This window comes from Nomascus leucogenys, chromosome 4 (genome assembly GCF_006542625.1).
Source record: "Nomascus leucogenys isolate Asia chromosome 4, Asia_NLE_v1, whole genome shotgun sequence".
NCBI classification, from domain to species: domain Eukaryota; kingdom Metazoa; phylum Chordata; class Mammalia; order Primates; family Hylobatidae; genus Nomascus; species Nomascus leucogenys.
This window is the reverse complement of record NC_044384.1, coordinates 33,717,628-33,740,746: the sequence shown is the minus strand read 5'-3', so window position 1 is coordinate 33,740,746 and position 23,119 is coordinate 33,717,628. Positions and strand designations below refer to the sequence as shown.

Genomic DNA, 23,119 nt, shown 5'->3' with positions numbered 1-23,119 from the left:
AGACTTAAAACCCCCATGACACAAGTTTGTTACCTATGTAACAAATCTGCACTTGTGTCCCTGAACTTAAAATAAAAGTTAAAAAAAAAAAGATATTCAAACAATGTAAAAAGACATGACAAGGAGGAAAAAAGAGCAATAATATTTAATCAAAGATTAATGTGCATAATGAGTCCTAAAAATCAATCCCATAAAAATGAACAACCGGCCGGGCGAGGTGACTCACGCCTGTAATCCCAGCACTTTGGGAGGCCGAGGCAGGCGGATCAACGAGGTCAGGAGATCGAGACCATCCTGGCCAACATGGTGAAACCCTGTCTCTGCGAAAAATACAAAAATTAGCTGGGCGTGGTGGCACGTGCCTGTAATCCCAGCTACTTGGGAGGCACGAGAATCGCTTGAACCTGGGAGACGGAGGTTGCAGTGAGCTGAGATTGCACCACGGCACTCCAGCCTGGTGACAGAGCAAAAGTCCATCTCAAAAAGCAAAACAAAAAAAAAAGAACAACCAATTTTCTCAAGTGAGTAAGAGATATAAACAGGCAACACTCTAAAAAGAAAAAGGGTCAATAAGCAATTTTTAAATAAGACAATCAATATTAACAATCAAATAAAGGCAAACAAACAAGATATAATTTTTCATCCATCAAATTAGGAAAGGTTGAAAATTTCTAACATTGGCAAGGAACTATAGGGAAATACTGTCAAATTCTACTGGCAGAACTGCACATTGGCATAACCTTTTGAGGAGGAAATTAGCAATACCATTAAAATTTTAAATATGTATAGTCTTTGACGATGAGGAGTTTACCCTACAGAAATAACTACACAAACATGAAAAGATTCATACACAAGGATGTTCAGTGCAGCATCATAATGACAAAAAATTGGCCAAGTGCAGTGGTTCACAGTCATAATCCCAACACTATGGGAGGCCAAGGTGGGCAGGTCACTTGAGCCCAGGAGTTCGCGACAAGCCTAGGAAACATGGCAAAACCCCATCTCTACAAAAAATTTTAAAAATTAGCCAGGCATGGTGGCATGCACCTGTGGTCCCAGCTACCTGGGATGCTAAGGTGAGAGGTCGAGGCTGAGGTGAGCTGTGATTGCACAACTGCACTCCAGCCTAGGCAGTGGAATGAGACTCTTTCTCAAAAAATAAAATAAAATAAAAATGATAATAACAAAGAATTGGAAGCAACCTAAATATTCAGCAATAAAGATTATTTAAATAAATTATGCACAATCACATGATGGAAAACTGAACAGATATTAGAATAAAGCAGAATTGTATACATTAACATAACAAGATACAATATATCAGGAGAAAAATGAAAGTTATATATATGAGCCCATTATAAATAAGCTCATATTTGTTAATGTACAGGTCCACTATATGTAACTGCAAAGAAAAGAAAGGGACACACCATACATGTACTAGTGACAATCTCTATCTCCGAACTGTGTGGATTCTTTTTTTTTTTGAGATGGAGTCTCACTGTGTCGCTCAGGCTGGAGTGCAGTGGTGCAATCTCGGCTCACTGCAACCTCCACCTCCTAGGCTCAAGCGATTCTCCTGCCTCAACCTCCCAAGTAGCTGGGACTACAGGTACCCACCACCACACCCGGCTAATTTTTTGTATTGTTAGTAGAGACAGGTTTTCACTATGTTGGACAGGCTGGTCCCATACTCCTGACCTCAGGTGATCCACCTGCCTCAGCCCAAAAAGCTGGGATTACAGGCGTGAGCCACCGTGCCTGGCCTGTTTGGATTCTTATAACAAAAATCGAACATAAGGCCGGGTGCAGTGGCTCACACCTGTAATCCTAGCACTTTGGGAGGCCAAGGCAGGAGGATCACTTGAGGACAGGAGTTTAAGACCAGCCTGGGCAATGTGGTGAAACCCTGTTCCTACCAAAAATACAAAAATTAGCTGGGTGCATGGTGGGCACCTGTAATCCCAGCTACACGGGAGGCTGAGGTGGGAGAATCGCTTGAGCCCGAGAAGTGGAGGTTGCAGTGAGCCAAGATCGCGCCACAGCACTCCAGCCTGGGCGACAGAGCAAGACTCTGTCTCAAGAAAAAAAAAATTGAACATAAAACTGAAAATAACACAGATTATTTTCTATTATGTATGTTGAGGTCATGGCTTTTTGAAAGACCATTATCCCTGGAAACTTAACATAGAAGGCATAAGAGTCAGTAGATTTCAATGTTCAGAAAGTTGGTTAATGTTTGACATTACCCATCTAAACATCAATATGATCTAAATCCCAGAAAAACCCCAAACCCCTAGGGACATGAGAAATTCAATTCACAATTCCATTGAAAGAGAAAACCTGAGAATTGAAGTAGGTGTTTTAATTCATAAACATTCAACCACCTCTGAGTGTATTACTAAAGTTAATGCTCAGACTTTTCCAGTTAATAAAAAACAAGTTGAAGTTCTGTTGGATATCCCTGAGAGGTGAACAAACACATATATCACAGGGTAAAATTAGTGATGCGTCATATTACCGGGCAAATCAGTGATGCGTCCAAGATGTGTGAAATGCAGACCCCACGGGTCTCCTCCTGATCCATGACATTCCCTGAGAACCCCTGGGCATGCCCAAGACAGGAGCGGGCAGGCAGACAAGTGCCAGGAAGTGGCTATACCCAAAACTGGAACTAGGTCCACAAATATGGGACCAGAGGAACAGAGTAAGATACCAAACCTCAGCAGCTCTAGAAAGCAAGCCAGATCAAACAACAAATGTGCTGCCACTACTGTCAAAAGCAAATATAGAACTAGGAGTTAGGAACTTGAACTAGGTCAAACCCAGGGGAATGTCCAACATTGCTTCACCAGCTGACTTGTGTTCCTTCTCACTCCAAGTACAACATTTGGGCCCAATCCATAGAAATTCCAAACAGCTTCTGACTACTATGTCACATCCCTACCACAATACAATTTTGAAGGTCTTTGATCTCTATCAGCTAGCCTCTAGTCGAGCCAGATAAGCAAAGTGCAACAAATATTGAAGGCTTATGACACCATATAACTTTGAAGACCTAACCGCAACCCTGTAAAGGCTGGGATGCATTTCACAGCTGCTAACTGGGGAACCTTGGCTTACTTCTTTATCCCAAGAAATTGCAAGTTAATAGAAAATGCTTAATGTTAATTTAAAAAACAAAAACTTTTTCTAAGGTAAAACCTGACCTCAGTGCATTCATTCCCATTCAGTTTCTTCCATCTTATCCATCTTCAAATCCCAAAGCATAATTGGAAGAATCCTCCAAAACAAATTCCCTTCTGTTCTCCACACTTGGATTTTCCCAGACAAAAGTAGATTTATAGTTTCTAATACTTTTTGAACCAGAAATGAATCAGTGTTCATTATCAATGAATCAGAAGGTACAATTACTAAGATTATCCCATCTCCTAAATGTTCTAGGTAATCAAGGAGTCTGTTTACTTTCCTACAGTGCTCTAGTTTTAGAGTGCTAGGATATCAGAGGTAGAGTACATCTTGGAGATCAATCATATCATTAATTTCCATCTTTTTACAAATGAAAAAACAAACAAGCATAGATTGCAAGTTGACCAAAATCTTTAGACTCCTCATATGAACAAAAATACATAAATACAAAAAAGTAATCTCCAAGTTTACACATCAGACTGATTAACTTTGCCTCCGACAAGTAACACCAAGTGTCCATTGTTTATTCCAAGAACTTTTCACCTTCCATGTCTCAGTGGGTCAGCCTTCTCCAATCCTTGAAATATGTGACTCTTGTTTCTACTTACTATTTATAAAATTGACATTTTGTGTTGTCCTTGAGGTTTTTTTCCAAAGTTTTCATTTAAATTAAGTTTTAGATTAAGCTTATTTTTAACTTCACTACTGCCATTTCACTGAGGCCAGCCCAAGTTCAGTTTAGTTCAAGTCCATAACTTATGGGAATGGGGATGTTTTATATATTCAAATTTCAGAATTAAGCAAGTCTTAAATGTCAGGATTTTAGAAGCAACTTACAGGAAGTGTTTCTTTCAGTACATGTTCGTCGAAGTCCAATCCCTTTTCTCCTTCTCTAACTTGCTGATTTTTTACCCAGCTTGATCTAATGAACATCTTGCATGAGTTTTGAGCACAGCAGAGTATGCAAACATCTTGATGTGAAACACATGTGAAAATGACATTCAGCTCAGCCAGACCATTAAGTCTGATTCATTGAAACTAAACCTCAATTAAATTGAGTTGAAAACTTATACCCACACAAACCTGCACACAAATGTTTATAGAAGCTCTAGTCATAATTGCCAAAAATTGGAAGCGACCAAGACCCTTCAATAGGTGAGTGGATAAACTCCTACATCCATACAATGGAGCATTAATCAATGATAAGAAGAAATGAGCTATCAAGCCACAAAAAGACATGAGGGGATCTTAAATGCATAGCGCTAAGTAAAAGAAGCCAGTCTGAAAAGGCTACACACTGTATGACTCCAGCTACAGTCATATGTCACTCAACAATGGGGATACATTGTAAGAAATGCGTCATTAGGTGATTTTGTCATTATTTGAACATCACAGAGTATAGTTACACAAACCTAGATGGTGTAGCCTGCTACAAAGTGAGGCTATATGGTATGGCCTATTGCTCCTAGGCTACAAACCTGTACAGCATGTCGCTGTGTTGAATATTGTAGGCAATTGTAACACACTGGTGAGCATTATGTAACTAAACATATCTAAACAGAAATGGTATAGTAAAAATACTTGTACGGAGGATGTTTTTAAATGGTACATCTGTATAAAGCAGCTCCATTATTATTTTATGGGACCACCATCATATATGCAGTCTCTTGTTGACCAAAACGTCATTATGTGGCCCATGTCTACATACGACATTCTAGGAAAGGCAAAACTATAGAGATTGTAAAAAGACCATTGGTTGCCAGGGGTTTAAGGGAAGAGTGATGGATGAAAAAGTGGAGCACAGGGGAATTTTAGGGCAGTGAAACTACTCTGCATGATACAATAATGGTGGATATATGACATTATTCATTTGTCAAAACCCATGGGACACAAAGAGCTACACCTAATATAAACCATGAGCTTCACTGAATAATAATGTATCCATATTGGTGCATAATTGTAACAAATATACCACATTAATGCAAGGTGTTAATAATAGGAAAAATAGGGAGAACAGATGGGAAATCTGGGCTTGAGTTCAAGTTTTCTGTAAACCTAAAACCGCTCTAAATAATAAAACCTACTAATTTTTTTTCTAATTTTTTTTTGAGACAGAGTCTTGCTCTGTTGCCCAGGTTGGAGTGCAGTGGCGCGATCTTGGCTCACTGCAACCTCTGCCTCCTGGGTTCAAATGATTCTCCTGCCTCAGCCTCCTGAGTAGCTGGGATTACAGGCACGTGCCACCACGCCCAGCTAATTTTTGTATTTTTAGTAGAGACGGGGCTTCACCGTTGGTCAAGCTGGTCTCGAACTCCTGACCTCGTTATCCACCCACCTCAGCCTCCCAAAAACCTACTAATTTTTAAAAATTGTTGAAAATGAGGCAACAGCATATTTTAGCTTTGTGGGTAATTAACAGAAACTAGTTTTTAGTGACTTGATCGTTTCAGCACATTGGCTCTTGTCAACTGATTTTCAGCAATTTGGTCCGTTCCTGCTTCCTACTGAAGTCGCACTGGTCTTTCTGTTCCTCTCACTGATCCTTTCCAGACTCACCGTTATCTCTCCCCTTTCCCCAGCCATCCAGAAGGCTGGCTTGACCTTACCACATCTCAATTCAAATGTCATCTCCATAGAGAAGTCCTCTATGGTCCCTCTGTCCTTCATACACATCCAGTGCCTCTCCCTCCAATCACCTAATGTGGTAGGCAGATAATGACACCCTCCCCCAAAGATGTCCAAATCCTAATCCCTGGAATTATTAATAGTTAATTTGTTACTTTGTATAGCCTCACTTTGCTACCCAGGCTGGAGCGCAGTGATGTCATCACAGCTCACTGCAACCCTGACCTTCTTGGGCTCAAGTGATCCTCCCACCTCTGCCACCCAAGTAGCTGGGACTGCAGGCACATGCCACCATGCCCAGCTAATATTTTGAATTTTTTTGGTCGAGGTTTCATGATGTTGCCCAGGTTGGTCTCAAACTCCTAGGCTCAAGCGAGCTGCCTGCCTCGGCCTCCCAAAGTGCTAGGATTATAGGCATGAGCCACTGTGCCCAGCCAGTGCCAACATTTGTGATTGTTAAGGATAATAATGCACACAGCCAAATCCTCTCCAAAATAACTCTAACAGCTTACCTACAGTGACTAAATGCTCATTTCCTGCACCATCCCCCAGTGAAAGATACTGACACTTGATATACTTTTTAAAACTTGCTAAATTTAATAAGTAAAACTGTATAATTTGGATTTTTTTATTAGTAGTAAAGTCTAAAAGTTATCCATATTTTTACAATTTACTTTTAGACTCTCATTTGTATACTGGAAAAATCACTTTTAAAAGAGAATAAGGAAAAAAAAGGTAGAGAAAGCAGGCAAACAAGCTTCTACTCCACGGGAAAACCGAGTATATTTAGACTGTATCTTTCTTGTTTAGTAAGTACCTAACTGAACTGCAGGTGCATCTTCTCACTAGCACAGCTTCTATAGGAGCCCCAAGCACAAACTTGCCCTCTCCTTTCTCTCTCTACAGCAGAGGTGGGCTTCCCACAGCTCCCACAGCCCTGCAGGGGCTGGGATGATGGGGAATCTGTGCTGGCTCCACTTCTTATGTCCAGGTGGTCCCTCGGCAACGTAGATCCCTTAGCTGGTCTGGGAGTCTGTAGGAATTCCCTTTGCAAAATGGATCATCACTTATGTTCTCTAGCTCCCCTCTCCAGGCTTTTCCTGCCCATCCCAAATCCATGCTTCCCTCTGTTGTGCCCTGTGCTTCCTTAAAGTGCCCATTAGTCCAAAACGTCACCCTCCTCCAGGGCCCCTACTAGGATGAGGCATGGTCGTGCATGTGCAGAGTTCAATTCTGTCTTTCTTTACAATTTTGAGGGGCCAGGCGTGGTGGTTCATGCCTGTAATCCCAGTGCTTTGGGAGGCCTGGGTGGGAGGATCGCTTGCGGCCAGGAGTTTGAGACCAGGAGTTTGAGACTAGTGTGGGCAACACAGCAAGACTCTGTCTCTACAAGAAATGTTTAAAATAGCAGAGCGTGGTGGTGCACACCTGTGGTCTCAGCTACTCTGGGGGCTGAGGCAGGAGGCTCACTTGAACCAAAGAGTTCAAAGCTGCAGTGAGGTATGGTTGCACCACTGCACTCCAGCCTGGGCAAAAGAGTGAGACCCTGTCTCTAAAGAAATAAAGTTTTGATATTTTGTTCCTCGAAGGGTTTTTCTCATTAACTTTGATTTTTTAAAATATTACATTAAAGAACAATTTATCTTGGCCAGATGCGGTGGCTCACACCTGTAATCCCAGCACTTTGGGAGGCCGAGGTGGGCAGATCACTTGAGGTCAGGAGTTCAAGACCAGCCTGGCCAACATGGTGAAACTCCATCTCTACTAAAAATACAAAAAAATTAGCTGGGTGCAGTGTTGGGTACCTGTAATCCTAGCTACTTGGGAGGCTGAGGCAGGAGAACTGCTTGAACCCGGGAGGCGGAGGTTGCAGTGAGCTGAGATCAGGGCATTGCACTCCAGCCTGGGCGACAGAACAAGACTCCATCTCAAAGGAAAAAAACTACTGAGGGATTTTTTGGCACCCCCTTAAATTTTATGTGCAAGGCAAGTGCCTCAGCCTAGCCCTGGCTCTGCCTGCCTCCCACTCAGCAGAGACCCCTCCCTCCCTCCACAGGGGCCTCCCTCAGAGAAAAGATTGCTCAGTCACATGAAGGTGCACATGACTTAACCACCACCTTTCTCGGGAGACATTTAAAACTTTTTTTTCTTTTATTTTTCTTTTTTTTTTTTTTTTTTTTTGAGACAGAGTTTTGCTCTTGTCACCCAGGCTGGAGTACAATGGCGCAGTCTCAGCTCACTGCAAACTCCACCTCCCAGGTTCAAGGGATTCTCCTGCCTCAGCCTCCTGAGTAGCTAGGATTACAGGCGAGCACCACCACGCCTGTCTAATTGTTTTGTATTTTTAGTAGAGATGGGATTTCGCCACGTTGGCCAGGCTGGTCTCAAACTCCTGACCTCAGGTGATCCACCCGCCTCCATCTCCCAAAACACTGGGATTACAGGTGTGCCCCACTGTGCCTGGCCAAAACTATTTTTTCTTAGTTTACAGAATAGCTCATTGTTCTACGATGAACACATTAGCAAAAAAGAAAAATCAAAAATCACCCATAGGCCGGGCATGGTGGCTCATGCCTGTAATCCCAGCACTTTGGGAGGCCGAGGCGGGCAGATCACGAGGTCAGGAGATCGAGACCATCCTGGCTAACACAGTGAAACCCCGTCTCTACTAAAAAATACAAAAAATTAGCCGGGTGTGGTGGCAGGCACCTGTAGTCCCAGCTACTTGGGAGGCTGAGGCAGGAGAATGGCGTGAACCCAGGAGGCGGAGCTTGCAGTGAGCAGAGATCACGCCACTGCACTCCAGCCAGGGTGACAGAGCGAGACTCCATCTCAAAAAAAAAAAAAAAAAATCACCCATAATCTTAAAAACCTGGTAAAATTTCTGTTTTTATGCTTTAAAAAACATACAAAACTCTGGGTCAGAGGAAGGGATGGCTTGCTAACCTGCCATTCCTTCACATGATAAGTACACTTCTTCAACATCTCATGTAGACAATTACACTTGCCCACCTATATAGGATGGGAGACTCCTGGAAAAGACTCTGAAAAGATCCTCTATGAGTAATTTACCCCTGGAGGTTGGGATTTGAAGGCTAAGGGAGGGATTTTTATGGTTTTTTACTCCATACACATCTGTATTGTTTTGATATTGTACAATAAGCATGTGTTACATTCCTAGTTTTTTTTATGTTTTTTGTTTTTTTGAGACAGAGTATCACTCTGTCACCCAGGCTGGAGTGTAGTTGCACGATCACGGCTCAGCGCAACCTCCGCCTCCCGGGTTCAAGCAACTCTCCTGCCTCAGGCTCCTGAGTAGGCGGGACTACAGGGGTGCACCACCACACCCAGCTATTTTTTTTGTATTCGTAGTAGAGACGGGGTTTCGCCATGTTGGCCAGGCTGGTCTTGAACTCCTGACCTCGTGATCCATCCGCCTTGGCCTCCCAAAATGCTGGGATTACATGCATGGGCCACCGCACCCGGCCCTACATTCCTAGTTTTTTAAGGTACCAATAAAAATGAAAAATAAATAGCTCATGGAATCCATAGGCGGTTCTCTCTGCTTAAAGGCAGGGGTGCTGAGGAGAGGTCTCGCTGTGAGATAATTGTCATTAGGCAAGTCCTGTCACCAGCGGGGTGGGACCCTCTGTGTCCTCAAGCGACTGGTTGTGGCCTTGCCACAGGCAAGTGGCCAGGACTCAGGACCCTGGACACTGCCTGGGAGGCTGGTCCACTTCCATCTGGGTTTGGGTACAAGTTGCAGGTTTAGTATTTTTTGTCTTCTATGGTCTGAACAAGTATACTTGCTCTTCTTTTAATACTTTAGGGGAAAATCGTCTTAATTCTTTTTTTTTTTTTTTTTTTTTTTTTTTTTTTGTGAGATAGGGTCTCCCTCTGTCACCCAGGCTGGAGTGCAACGGTGCGATCTTGGCTCGCTGCAACCTCTGCCTCTCAGGTTCAAGTGATTCTCCTGCCTCAGCCTCCTGAGTAGCAGGGATTACAGGCACGCACCACCATGCCCACCTAATTTTCATATTTTTAATGGAGACAGGGTTTCAACGTGATGGCCAGGCCGGTCTTTTTTTTTTTTTTAATTTAAGACAGAGTCTCACTCTGTCACCCAGGCTAGATGGAGTGGCACGATCTCAGCTCACTGCAACTTCTGCCTTCCAGGGTCAAGTGATTCTCCTGCCTCAGCCTACCAAATAGCTGGGATTACAGGTGCCTGCTAACACGCCCAGCTAACTTTTGTATTTTTAGTAAACACATGGTTTTGCCTTGTTGGCCAGGCTGGTCTGGAACTCCTGACCTCAAGTGATCCGCCTGCCTCAGCTTCCCAAAGTGCTGGGATTACAGGCGTGAGCCACCGCGCCTGGTCTTATTTCTTTATTTTAAAAGTTGTACTTATTTTATTGTTGAAAAATTTTAAGTATAGATAAAAAGAAAATAATATTTTTCAAATTGCCTAAAATTCCAGAGAAAACAATAGTTAATATTTGCTATGTAATCCTCATATATTTTCCTAGTGACATATGACTGTCTTCATTTTTTGTTTAATAAAAATGAGGTCTAGGCTGGGCGTGGTGGCTCACACCTGTAATACCAGCACTTGGGAGGCCAAGGCGGGTGGATCACCTGAGGTCAGGAGTTTGAGACAGCCTGACCAACATGTTGAAACCCCGTCTCTACTAAAAATACAAAAAAATTACCCGGGCATGGTGGCGCATGCCTGTAATCCCAGCCACTAGGGAGGCTGAGGCAGAAGAATTGCTTGAATCTGGGAGGCAGAGGTTGCAGTGAGCTGAGATTGCACCATTGTACTCCAGACTGGGCAACAAGAGTGAAACTCCGTCTCAAAAATAAATAAATAAAAAAAATTAAAATGAGGTCTTATTTTCCAAATTGTTTAGTAACTTTCTTTTAAACTTAATATTACAAGTGTCTTTCCTAGTGTTTGTTTTAAATCGTCATTTAAATATCTTTATAATGTTATTATATTTCAAATATCTTCCCAGGTGCTTGTTTTAAATCATAATTTTTAGTGATTAGGGACTCTATTTCACTATGGTATTTCACTGCAATTCCTTAAATTTTTGAAAGTGATTTCCACTCATCATTTTCATTCATTATCTAAATTTTAAAAAATTAATTTAACTGCAAAGATACTATTCTGTGGATATACTAACACATTGCCCACAATTCCACCTCCTTAACACAACTATGATGTACTTTATCATTTGAAACACATTGTAGTCCTAAAATTGGGCTTGCCAGATATCATTATCCTCACTGCACAACAGGAAGCTCAAGTCCAGAGTGGTTAGTTGGGTGGCATTGGACAAGTCACTCATTTGGTCTGAGTACAATAGCGTGTAGGCCCCAAATGACTCCTAATAAGGGTAGGAGGGCTGTGGCTGCCATTGGTTGGTGGCCTTGCCCTCTCCATTTTCTGTTCTCTCAGAATCAATCACAATTCCCTCTAAATGGCTGCAGTCTTTGTACACTCAAACTTTACGTGGCAGGGGAGGGTGCTGGTCTTTCCAGGCTTCCAGCTTCCCCATGTGAGGCTCCGCCCAGAGGACTAGTTTCTTTGCCCTCTGAGAGCAGACAGGCTTCTATAATAACTTGCTGAGCCCTTTGGCCTTGGGCTTTTCCGCTTAGTTTCTGCAGGGAAGGGCCACGTGCTCACAGGCAGGTGCCTTGTACTCTATAGTACTCTATCCTTGACATCAATATTACATTACTAATTGACAATGACATGTATAAAACAACAGAGATGAAATGGTCAGTGGTTGGCAGATAAGAGGGAATGCACCAATAGATGCACATTAATAAAAAAAAATCATACACGAGGCTGGGTGCGGTAGCTCACACCTATAATCCTGACACTTTGGGAGGCCGAGGTGGGCAGATCACTTGAGGTCAGGAGTTCAAGACCAACCTGGCCAACATGGTGAAATCCCATCTCTACTAAAAATACAAAAATTAGCTAGGCATGGTGGTGCGTGCCTGTAATCCCAGCTACTCGGGAGGCTAAGGCAGGAGAATTGCTTGAACCTGAGAGGCGGAGGTTGCACTGAGCCAAGATCGCACCACTGCACTCCAGCCTGGTCAATGGAGCGAGACTCCATTTCACCAAAAAAAAAAAAAAAAAATCACATATGAAGTTCATGAGCAAAATGAGGCTGCTTCGCACTGAGAAACAATAGCCCTAAGTCAAAGGAAGCAGATGAGATGGAGATTCGGAAGACCTGGCAGGAGCATCAAGGTCCCTTATCCACAAACTTCCTGCCCTTGCTGCCCAGGGAAAAGCAATACCAGTCTGTGTCAGCTAGGGAGAGCCCTGCCAGCCAAGACAGTGGCCCTGGGCTGTGGCTGGTCACAGTAAAGGTCAACCACTCTTATGGGCAGGAATCAGACCAGAACGCTGATTAAATAGTTATGCCCTAACATAGGACAGGTAGATGAGGAAACCTGAGCTTGGGACAGACAGCCCACAGGACAAATCAACAGTGCCCAGATCTGGCCATCTGCGGAAGCGCTGACAAAGGCCTGAGTCAATACTTTTTATTCCTGAGAACTTAGGTCTTTTTGAACCCCTAGTTCAGTCCTTGTAGGGCAGGATCTGGATCTCCTGGGACAGAGAAAACAATATCTGTATTTGATAATAAGGGCTCAGAGCAGATTCCAAGAGGTGGGGCCACCAGGGTTTGGAGAAGTGAAGGGACTTAGATGCCCATATTTCTAGGGTTTTCCAATATTTGTGGCCACTTGTGAAACTATCACTTCCAACAGCTATTCTTTCAATAGTAAAGTTCAAATAGAAGCAGAGACCAAGTACTAAAGGGCAAGTGTAAAGAGGACACACCATGGAGACTGCTTTCTCTGGCAGTTCAGCTTGCATGCCTCACTCAGCAAAACTAAGCTCAGAAGTTAGTTAGGCTCCTGCCCGTTAGAAGGCATGTGCTTCAGATAGGGATGGGCTCTCAGTCTCCCTACCCTGAACAGCTTATTCAAGTCTTCCTTCCAGCCTTCCAGCCTTGTGCCACACCATCCTCTCCCTGAGAGGTATTCTGAAAACAAAGATTTCCCCATCTTGTTGCATGCCTGGTGCCATTTTAGCACTCTTCAAGGACTGCTACCCTATCACACCCACCCAGCAAGACTTGTCCCAGAATCTTGCCCTGGTATGCCGGGCGTGGTGGCTCATGCCTGTAATCCCAGCACTTTAGGAGGCCGAGATGGGTGGATCATGTAAGGTCAGGAGTTCCAGACCAGCCTGGCCAATATGGTGAAACCCCATCTCTACTAAAAATAAAAATAAAAAGAATCTTGCCCTGGTAAACCACTTTTTTTTTTTTTTTTTTTTTTGAGACGGAGTCTCACTCTGTCACCCAGGCCGGAGTGCAGTGGCGCAGTCTCGGCTCACTGCAACCTCTGCCTCCCAGGTTCAAGCTATTCTCCTCCTGAGTGCATAGGCCACCACACCCGGCTAATTTTTTTTCTACTTTTAGTAGAGATGGTGTTTCACCGTGTTAGCCAGGATGGTCTCGATCTCCTGACCTCGTGATCCACCCGCCTCGGCCTCCCAAAGTGCTGGGATTACAGGCAGGAGCCACCGCCCCGGCAGGTAAACCACTCTTTTTAGCCTGAAGGAGAGTAGGTCAGTCTGTTTCCCATTAGCGTCCTACCTCTTTGTTTGCTTCCTTAAGAAGAATGTAGGACCCTGAGGGCAGGAATCCACCTTCTCCTCATTTTGCAGGTCCACACAGGTCTCTGACTTCTGCGAATGTCAGAATACATAAGCCCTCATACTTAAAAGACAGTATTTTTAGTGAGACAGAGTCTTGCTCTGTCATCCAGGTTGCAGTGCAGTGGTGCAATAATGGCTCACTGCAGCTTCAACCACATGGACTCAAGTGATCCTTCTGCCTCAGCCTCCTGATTATCTGGGACTGCAGGTACTGGCCACCATGCCTTGCTAATTTAAAAAAATTTTTTTTGTAGAGACAGGGTCTCACTATGTTGCCCAGGCTGGTCTTGAACTCCTGGACTCAAGCAATTCTCCCACCTCGGCCTCCCAAATTACTAGGATTATAGGCATGAGCCACAGCGCCCAATCAAAAGACACATGTTGAGTAAAACTTGGACTACAGAAAACCTTGATGTGTAATAGAAGAAATCACAAAACATTAGATCAATAAACCTGACTGTATAAAGTGTTTTCAAAATCCATATACATATATCATTTTACAGATGAGAAGGCAAAGCTGAGGAAAGCTGAATAATTTGAACAGGGGCACACACATTCTTTGTCTTGAAAGGAGCCAAACTGGGAATCAAACCCGGGAATGTCCAATGTAAAAGCTTGAGGGCCTGAGGACTCCCTCTCACTGTGTCATGCCTATACTGGATGTTAGAACATGTGAATTACACACACACACACACACACACGTATATATATATATATATATATATATATATATATACAAGAATATATATTTTAAGATACACATAAATTTACAAGCAAAGCATGAGGAAGAAAACAAAACCATTTGTAAAAGAGGAATTACAAGAAAATAACCAAATGTGCACTCTCCCTGGTGATAAAAACGCAAATGAAAGTTGAATAAGGCACCAAGTTTTGCTTGTTAAATGAGCAGAAAAAAAGACAATAGCTATGATTGACAGAGTGAAACTAGCATCCTCACATACTATTGGGAACACTGAGAATATGCCCACTCTTTAGGAAATCATCCTGGTTCTACACATCAAAAGTTTTTCAATGTCCTCCTGTTAGTTAATGGTTTTTTCAGTCATTCAGTAGGTATTACTGAGAATCTGTCATGTGCCAGGCATTGAACCAGGTACCACTGGAGTAAGCAGACAGGAGTGTGGGTCCTCACCCCAAGGGCAGCCATGCCAGCCCTGGAATGACCAATTAGGGGCTTGCAGATGAGAGAGAAATAAAACTCTTCCTTGTCTAGGCCACTGTTGTTTTGGGGTTTTCTATTACTTGCAGCCAAACTGAAGCCTATTTTTACAGAAGGTAAGTGAGCTTTCACCAGCTGCTCTGGTTTCTTTTTTCTTTTTCTTTTTTTGAGACAGAGTCTCACTCTGTTGCCCAGGCTGGAGTGCAGCGGAGTGACCTCGGCTCACTGCAACCGCCCCCTCCCAAGTTCAAGCAATTCTCCTGCCTCAGCCTCCCGAGTAGCTGGGACTACAGGCACCCACCACAACACCAGGCTAATTTTTGTATTTTTTTTTTTTTTAGTAAAGATGGAGTTTCACCATGTTGGCCAGGCTGGCCTCCAACTCCTGACGTCAGGTGATTCACCCCGCTGGGCCTCCCAAAGTGCTGGGATTACAGGTGTGCTGTCGGGTTTCTTAATGGAGTAGAGGCAAGATCACCAAAACACAGTGAGAATGTGGGAGGGATGTGGAGGTCTGAGTGGAAAAGGCATGAAATTATCACTGCAGAAAGGGAAAGAGTGATCTTATTAGAGAAACATAGTAAAATGACTGGGCAATGATGAGTTCTGTCTTGAGTTTCCAGAAATAGATACTTAAAGAATCCAAATTTTAAATACCTTACATGAATGACATGCACCACATTCTTTATTATTGAAAACACTGGGCTGGGTGCGGTGGCTTATGCCTGTAATCCCAGCACTTTGGGAGGCTGAGGCAGGCAGATCACCTGAGGTCAGGAGTTCTAGACCAGCCTGACCAACATGGAAAAACCCCATCTCTACTAAAAATACAAAATTAGCCAGGCATGGTGGCACATGCCTGTAATTCCAGCTACTTGGGAGGCTGAGGTAGGAGAATCACTTGAACCCAGGAGGCGGAGGTTACAGCGAGCCGAGGGCGTGCCATTGCACTTCAGCCTGGGCAACAAGAACGAAACTCTGTCTCAAAAAAAAAAAAAGAAAAGAAAAGAAAACTCTGGAAATTACATAAATGCCAAACAGTGACAGGATAGTTGTATCACTCACAAAACTTTTCTAAATAATTGTTAGGAAAAGTAGATAGCAATATATAAAATAAGTTATATATATATTTTGAGATGTAGTCTGGCTCTGTCACCCAGGCTGGAGAGCAGTGGTGCGCTCTCAGCTCCCTGCAACCTCCGCCTCCTGGGTTCAAATGATTCTCCTGTCTCAGTCCCCCAAGTAGCTGAGTACAAGTGCCCACCACCATGCCCAGCTAATTTTTGTTTTTGTTTGTTTGTTTGTTTGTTTTGAGACGGAGTCTCACTCTGTTGCCCAGGCTGGAGTATGGTGGCGCGATCTCGGCTCACTGCAACTTCCGCCTCCCAGGTTCAAGTGATTCTCCTGCCTCAGCCTCCCGAGTAGCTGGGACTACAGGCACCCACCACTACACCGGGCTAATTTTAGTAGGGACAGGGTTTCACCGTATCTGCCAGGCTGGTCTCGAACTCCAGACCTTGTGATGCACCTGCCTCAGCCTCTGAAAGTGCTGGGATTACAGGCGTGAGCCACCGCACCCAGCCAATTTTTGTATTTTTTTAGTAGAGACGAGATTTCATCATGTTGGCCAGGCTGGTCTCAAACTCCTGATCTCAAGTGATCCACCTGCCTTGGCCTCCCAAAGTGCTGGGATTACAGGCATGAGCCACTGTGCCCAGCCAAAGTTACGATATTTTAATTAAAGCAGTAGAATACAAGATAGTACAGATACTATAGGATTATAATTATGCATGGAGGAAAAAAGTTGGGAAAGTACCAAATCACCAATAATATATATTCTAATAACCTTAATTTTATGTTAATATTAAACACTATTGGCCAGGTGCAGTAGCTCATGCCTGTAATCCCAGCACTTTGGGAAGCCAAGGCAGGCGGATTGCTTGAGCTCAGGAGTTTGAGACCAGCCTGGGCAACATGGTGAAACAGCGTTTCTACAAAAAATACGAAAATTAATCAGGCGTGGTGGCATGTGCCTGCGGTCCCAGCTACTTGGGAGGATTGCTTGAGCCCAGGAATTTGAGGCTGCAGTGAGCCGTGATCGCACCACTGCACTCTAGCCTGAGTGACAGAGCAAGACCCTGTCTCAAAAATAAATAATTAAATTAAATTAAAACTATTGTTTTAAAATTTCATGTTGAGACTCATCTTCTTGAGTAGCTAATAATCTCTTAGAGGTGAGATGTTGTGTGTCTGTCTCTCTGTGAGTCCACAGCAGCTACCACAAGGCTGGCCATTCAGACTTCACATAGACATTTGCTGAGTTGAACTGCCTGAGATTACGTGGGGAATGCAGAAGAAATTCCTCTCTTTGACAAGTTGCTATGTTTTCTCCGTTGGTCACAAGGTCTCTCACCAGAAGGTGAGCCCCACGTGTGTGGGCTTTGTGCTGCACCCCTTCTTGAGTATAGGGCTTCTAAAGAAGCCAGAGCCCATCCTTAATGATATTCTCCTCATGCAAGACCACCAGCCAGTCATAGCAGAACAGGTTCTTTAAAAGGGTGGAACAGGCCGGGCGCGGTGGCTCACGCCTGTAATCCCAGGACTTCGGGAGGCCCAGGTGGGCGGATCACCTGAGGTCAGGAGTTCCAGACCAGCCTGCCCAACATGGTGAAAATCCCGTCTCTACTAAAAATACAAAAAATTAGCCGGGCATGGTGGCGCATGCCTGTAATCCCAGCTACTCAGGATGCTGAGGCAGAAGAATCGCTTGAACCCAGGAGGCAGAGGTTGCAGTGAGCCGAGATCTCGCAACTGCACTCCAGCCTGGGCAACAAAAGTGAAACTCCATCTCAAAAAAAAAAAAAAGATTTTTGACAATTATTTTAAAGCTAGCTCCCTCCGGCTGCTCTACGAAGAATGTATGGGAGAGCAGGTAATTGTTCATGACTCTATCTTCCCTTTTGCCACTAGGCAAGACAAAAGGAAACAGCCCTCCTGGTGTGTTTCTGGGGACCAGATTGTCAAATTAAATTTGGCCTAGGCCGGGTGTGATGGCTCATGCCTGTAATCCCAGCACTTTGGGAGGCCAAGGCGGGCGGATCACGAGGTCAGGAGATCGAGACCATCCTGACTAACACGGTGAAACACCGTCTCTACTAAAAATACAAAAAAATTAGCCAGGCGTGGTGGCGGGCCCCTGTAGTCCCAGCTACTCAGGAGGCTGAGGCAGGAGAATAGCGTGAACCCAGGAGGCAGAGCTTGCAGTGACCCGAGATCGCACCACTGGACTCCAGCCTGGGTGACAGGGCGAGACTCTGTCTCAAAAAAAAAAAAAATTTGGCCTAAAGCTGCCTCCATAAATAGCAAGCCACAACCTAACTTAGTGTGTAAACAAACCATAACCTAACTAAGAGTATATTCTTGTAACAAGTAGCTGGGTCTCTGCCAACCATAACAGGGGAGCTTTCAGCCAATCCCAGGCTGCAGACTGCCCAGTCATGTCCAAATAAGGCAACCACCCAGCTGTAACCAATCAGGCTATTTCTGTATCACCTCTTTTTTCTGTCTGTAAGTATTGCCTGCCCACTTTTGCCTTGTGGAGCTCTCTGAACCTTTACTGGTTCAGGCTGCTGCCTGATTCATGAATAGTTTCTTTGCTCAGATAAACTCTGCTAAATTTAACTAGTCTGAAGTTTTTCTTTTCATAAAATCCTAGAGAGTGTTTAAAAATTACAGCAACAATCTAAACATTGTACAAAATACACTATGGGGTCAGCATGGAGAGTCTGTGGTGTTAACCTGTATTCTTTCTTTATTCTTTTTTAAAAGCAGCCTCCTATATTTATCTAGAGCACTGTACAGTCAGTTCTCCATATCTGCATCCATGGATTCAACCAACCACAGATGAAAAATATTCCAAAAATTAAAAAATAAAAATATAACAATTAAAAAATGCAAATAAAAATACAGTGTAAACAACTATTTACATAGCATTAATATTGTATTAGGTATTATAAACAATCTGGAGAATATCTAAAGTATACAGGAAGATGTGTGTAGGTTATATGTAAATACTACACCATTTTATAGAAAGAATTTGAGGCCAGGCATGGTGGCTTACACCTCTTTTTTTTGAGATGGAGTCTCGCTCTGTTGCCCAGGCTGGAGTGCAGTGGCACGATCTCAGCTCACTGCAAGCTCCGCCTCCCAAGTTCACAGCATTCTCCTGCCTCAGCCTCCTGAGTAGCTGGGACTACAGGTGCCCACCACCACGCCCGGCTAATTTTTTTGTATTTTTAGTAAAGACGGGGTTTCACTGTGTTAGCTGGATGGTCTCAATCTCCTGACCTCTTGATCCACCCGCCTCAGCCTACCAAAGTGCTGGGATTACAGGCGTGAGCCACCACGCCTGGCCAGCTTACACCTCTTATCCCAGCGCTTTGGGAGGCCAAAGCAAGAGGATAGCTTAAGGCCAGGAGTTTGAAACCAGCCTGGCCAACACAGCAAGACCCAATCTCTATATGAAAAAGAAAAAAGAAAAGAAAGGACTTGAATGTCCATGAATTTTGGTACCTGCATGGGAGTCCTACAACCAATCCCCTGCAGATACCAAGAGATGACTGTATAGAGAAAAGCCATTGAGCAAAGCCAGATGCAACATCAGTTCAAACTCTGCTAAGCCTCCAGAATGACAAGATTCCAATCTGGTAAAAGGTTTGGATGAGAGAGACAGCCCTGTGTTGACAGCAGGGCAGTGAGCCAGTTCAGACAGCCCCAAGACTCGCCCTAGTCAATCCCAGGCAGAGAGAAGCCCCTCCCACTACAGGAACAGGGTTGCTGAAACAGCAACTAGGAAGCTGGTCTATGCCAAGAACCTTGGGAATCAGGAAGGCCCAGGAAAAATAAGTATCTACAGGAGGTTCAGGGACGATTTGGACCTCACACCCAAGTGAGAAGCCTGGAAATCCCCAGGGGTGAGAGACCACTGCTTTCATCTACCCCTTCCAGAACAGGTCCCACTGTCACCCGTGCACACCCGTATCTGAAGGACACTGGTGTCTGATCGTCCCAAAAACTGGAATTTTTTCTCATCGTGGCCTGGCTGTTTCCCTGGATCTTTGGAAACCACGGTCACTGTCTTATTCTGACAAGATACAATCAAAGTTAACCAAGAGAAATTACACAGCAATGCTTAACCAAAGTGCCACAAAGAAGGTATACACAGGGAAGGATGGGAGAGAAACAACACACGGTATGTACCAATAGCAGGCAAATTCATTTGGGGCTGATCCCAGTTTTATTCATTTATTTTTAAATGATTTTTAGAGACAGGGCCTCACTATGTTGCCCAGCCTCCTTAGTAGCTGGGACTACAGGCGCACGCCAGCTCCAATCCCAGTTTTAAACACTGATTATTCCCTTTTGAAGCAGATTCATCGAAAGTTTCTTTAAATAAACATTTTCACGAAGCATTTAAATACATTCATTTATGAAGTGTGTATTGACTCATACTTTTTCAGGAACATGTACAAACATGTTTGACCACAGTCCTCTCACCTTCCTTGGAATGTCCCTCTCTTGGGCCTGTGATAGCTCTTTCCTGGTTGTATCCCTTCATCTCTTCCTCTATTTCTGTGTCCCCTTTCTCCTCCTCCATCAATAGAGGCATTCACTAAGAGTGCTTCTTTGTGGACTTTCGATCTCTTCATTCTTTCTCCCTGAATAACCATCACTCACTTCTTTTACTTGTCACCTCTGCTGCTGATAATAATAGCTGGCAACTATAGGTGCTCTCTGTGTGTCAGGCACTGTACTAAACTCTCAAGTTTAATCCTCCCAACAGTCCTAAGGAGTAGACACTGTTATTATCCCCATTTTTATGTATGGAAAAACTGAAATTTTGGTGGTGGAAGCAGGCTGCCCAGGGTCACCTAGCTAGTAAGGGGCAGAACTGGATTCAAGCCTGGGCAGCCCACCTCAGAGGCTTCATGCTGTTCAGTAAGCTCTCAAAACTGGACATCTTCCCAAGGGGCGGGGCCATCCCACCAGTGCCTCAAACCCGGCATGTCACCCACCAGACATTAGAGTACTCACTGACATGTTCATACTGGCTGTGAAGATATTAAAATACTGCAAACTCTGTGGCCTGGAACCCTGTCTTCATGCTGTCACCCTCTCCGCTAAGACCTCCCCATATCCAGCATCCCTGGCATGGGGCTGAGGGGTGGAGGCTGGTGGGGAGGGGCTTAGCGCCCACCTGGCCTTGGCCTTGCCAGTGCTACAACTATGGCTAAATACTGAGGATTGTGTTGTTTGGTTGGGTTTGTTTGTTTGTTTGTTTTTGAGACAAACACAAATCACTCTGTCGTCCAGGCTGGAGTGCAGTGATGTGATCATAGCTCACTGCAACCTCAAACTCCTGGCCTCAAGCAATCCTCTTGCCTCAGCCTCCCAAGTAACTATATCTACAGGCATGCACCACCATGCCCAGCTAATTTTTAAGATTTTTTTGTAGAGGCAGTCTCGCTATGTTGCCCAGGGTGGTCTCGAACTCCTGGCCTCAAGCAATCCTCCTACCTCAGCCTCCCAAAGTGCTGGGATTACAGGCATGAGCCACTGTGCCTGAACTAAATACTGTCAGTATCACGTCTGCCTCCTTCTCCTTATGTCTCCACGAACCATTTCCTCTGCTGACTTCCTTATTTCTGGGGCCCACATCTCATTCTCCCGTTTGTATTATACAGAGCCTTTTTCCCACAATGCCTGCCATGGGATCCCACAGTCTTCCATTCTACCCGAAAAACTCGCAGGCCTCCCGTGAGAGCCAGCTGTGGTGCCCTTGGTTCCTCTGTGAGGCTGCCACCACCCTGCACCCTAGGGTGAGTAGTGCCCCAGGAGGACCTCACAAACTCCAGTGAAGGGACTCACAGGCACAGTCTAAACTGTGTCCCTGAGGTCCCCAGCCAGGTTTCTCTACCCTGCAGCCTACGTGGGGTAGAGGGACCATCTAGGCAGCAGGCAGCTGTGAAGCTACCTGGATGGGGGGGGGGGGGAAGCAGGAGCCCCAGTAAGGAGTCAGGGCCCCTTGGCAGCTGCGGTAAACTTTGAGGTGTGAGGCCTCCTGCTCCTGTCTTAAAGGGATGAGGACAGCTCCTCTGAATGAGGGGGCATGGACCTTGAGGGGCACCTGGGGAGTGAGAGGACAGAGGGAAGAGGACTGGACAGAGGAGGGAGACAGGCAGACCTGCTCCCTCCAGGCTGGGCTGGCCCTACCGGGCTGGGGTACCCCCTCCAGCTTATAGGGTCTCCCACACCATCAGCCCCGCTGTGGGGCCCGGACGGAAGGGCTGGGGCAATGGCCTGGGGAGGGGGCTCAGGAAACAAGGCTGCCGAACAGGGAAAGCTCCAGCAAAGGAAAGCCCTCTATGCTGTACGTTTCCTGGAAAGGACGATCCCGGGGGCAGCTGCTGCTGTCAACCCGGTAAAGCTCACAAGCCCCCACACCAGATCCCCCGAGATCCTCTCACGGCTCAGCTCCAGGGGCCGGCAGAGACTCTCCCCGGACGGGTCTCGCCTCCCTAAGGGTCTCTGCTTCGCCTGTGAGAGGAGTTGATGTCCTGACTCTAAGGTGTCTCGGCTCTCTGCGTCCTCAGGAACACGCGCTGCTGGGGGCGCGAGCGGCAGAGAGTGGGCCCTGGAGTCCGAGCCCCCGGGACTCGCGGGCACGCGGAGGGTAGCGGGTCGGGACAGAGAGCGAACAGCAGCCCGGCGTCCGCTCCAGGTCTGCCCCTCGAGCAGTGGGGCTGGGGCCCCGACCCCGTCACGCGCGAGCTCCGCCGAGCCCCCGGGCGCGCGGTCACCGAGTGGCGCCGGAGCTGGGGCGCCCCCCAAGCCCGCCGCGCTAGCCTCCCTCCCGGGCCGGGTCCCGAGCCCCGCGATCCACTGTCGGCCCCGCGACTTACCCAAAAGTTTCCCTTGAACAGTGAGCGCGTCATCGCAGCGCGAGTGCGGGCGCGGAGGAGAGCCGGGCCGCAAGTGGCACAGAGCCGGGAGGCCTGACTGCCACTGCCCGCGGCCCCGCAGCCTCAACTTCTGCGTTCCACACTCGCGCAGGAAAGCCGCCCCCGGGTCCTAAACCACTCCCGATTGCGACGGCCGCCGTCGGTGCTCTGCGCTCCCCGCGCGGGACCTGGGCGGGACCCGCGGCGCTCACTGGCCCAGGGGCAGCCCGCACCCGGACCCAGGCCCATTTAAAGCCCCACAGCGTCAGGCCACGATCAATATATCAGCTCGAAGCTAGCTGCCTCCTTCTGGAAGCCTTTGGGGATTGGAAATAACTGGTCCTGGCTTGGGTTCCTGCCCACAACGCCCCC

At 45.7% G+C, this 23,119-nt stretch overlaps 1 protein-coding gene across 1 annotated transcript in view; it reads right to left on the bottom strand.

The window, feature by feature from the left end:
• Positions 1–22,831, bottom strand: part of PSTPIP2 (proline-serine-threonine phosphatase interacting protein 2) — a 93,329-nt gene extending 70,498 nt beyond the window's left edge. Inside the window, exon 1 of the mRNA XM_003267535.4 lies at positions 22,709–22,831. Within this exon, the coding sequence (XP_003267583.1) occupies positions 22,709–22,741 (33 nt within the window). The 5' untranslated portion in view covers positions 22,742–22,831. The remainder of the gene's footprint in view (positions 1–22,708) is intronic.
• Positions 22,832–23,119: the final 288 nt, after the last annotated feature.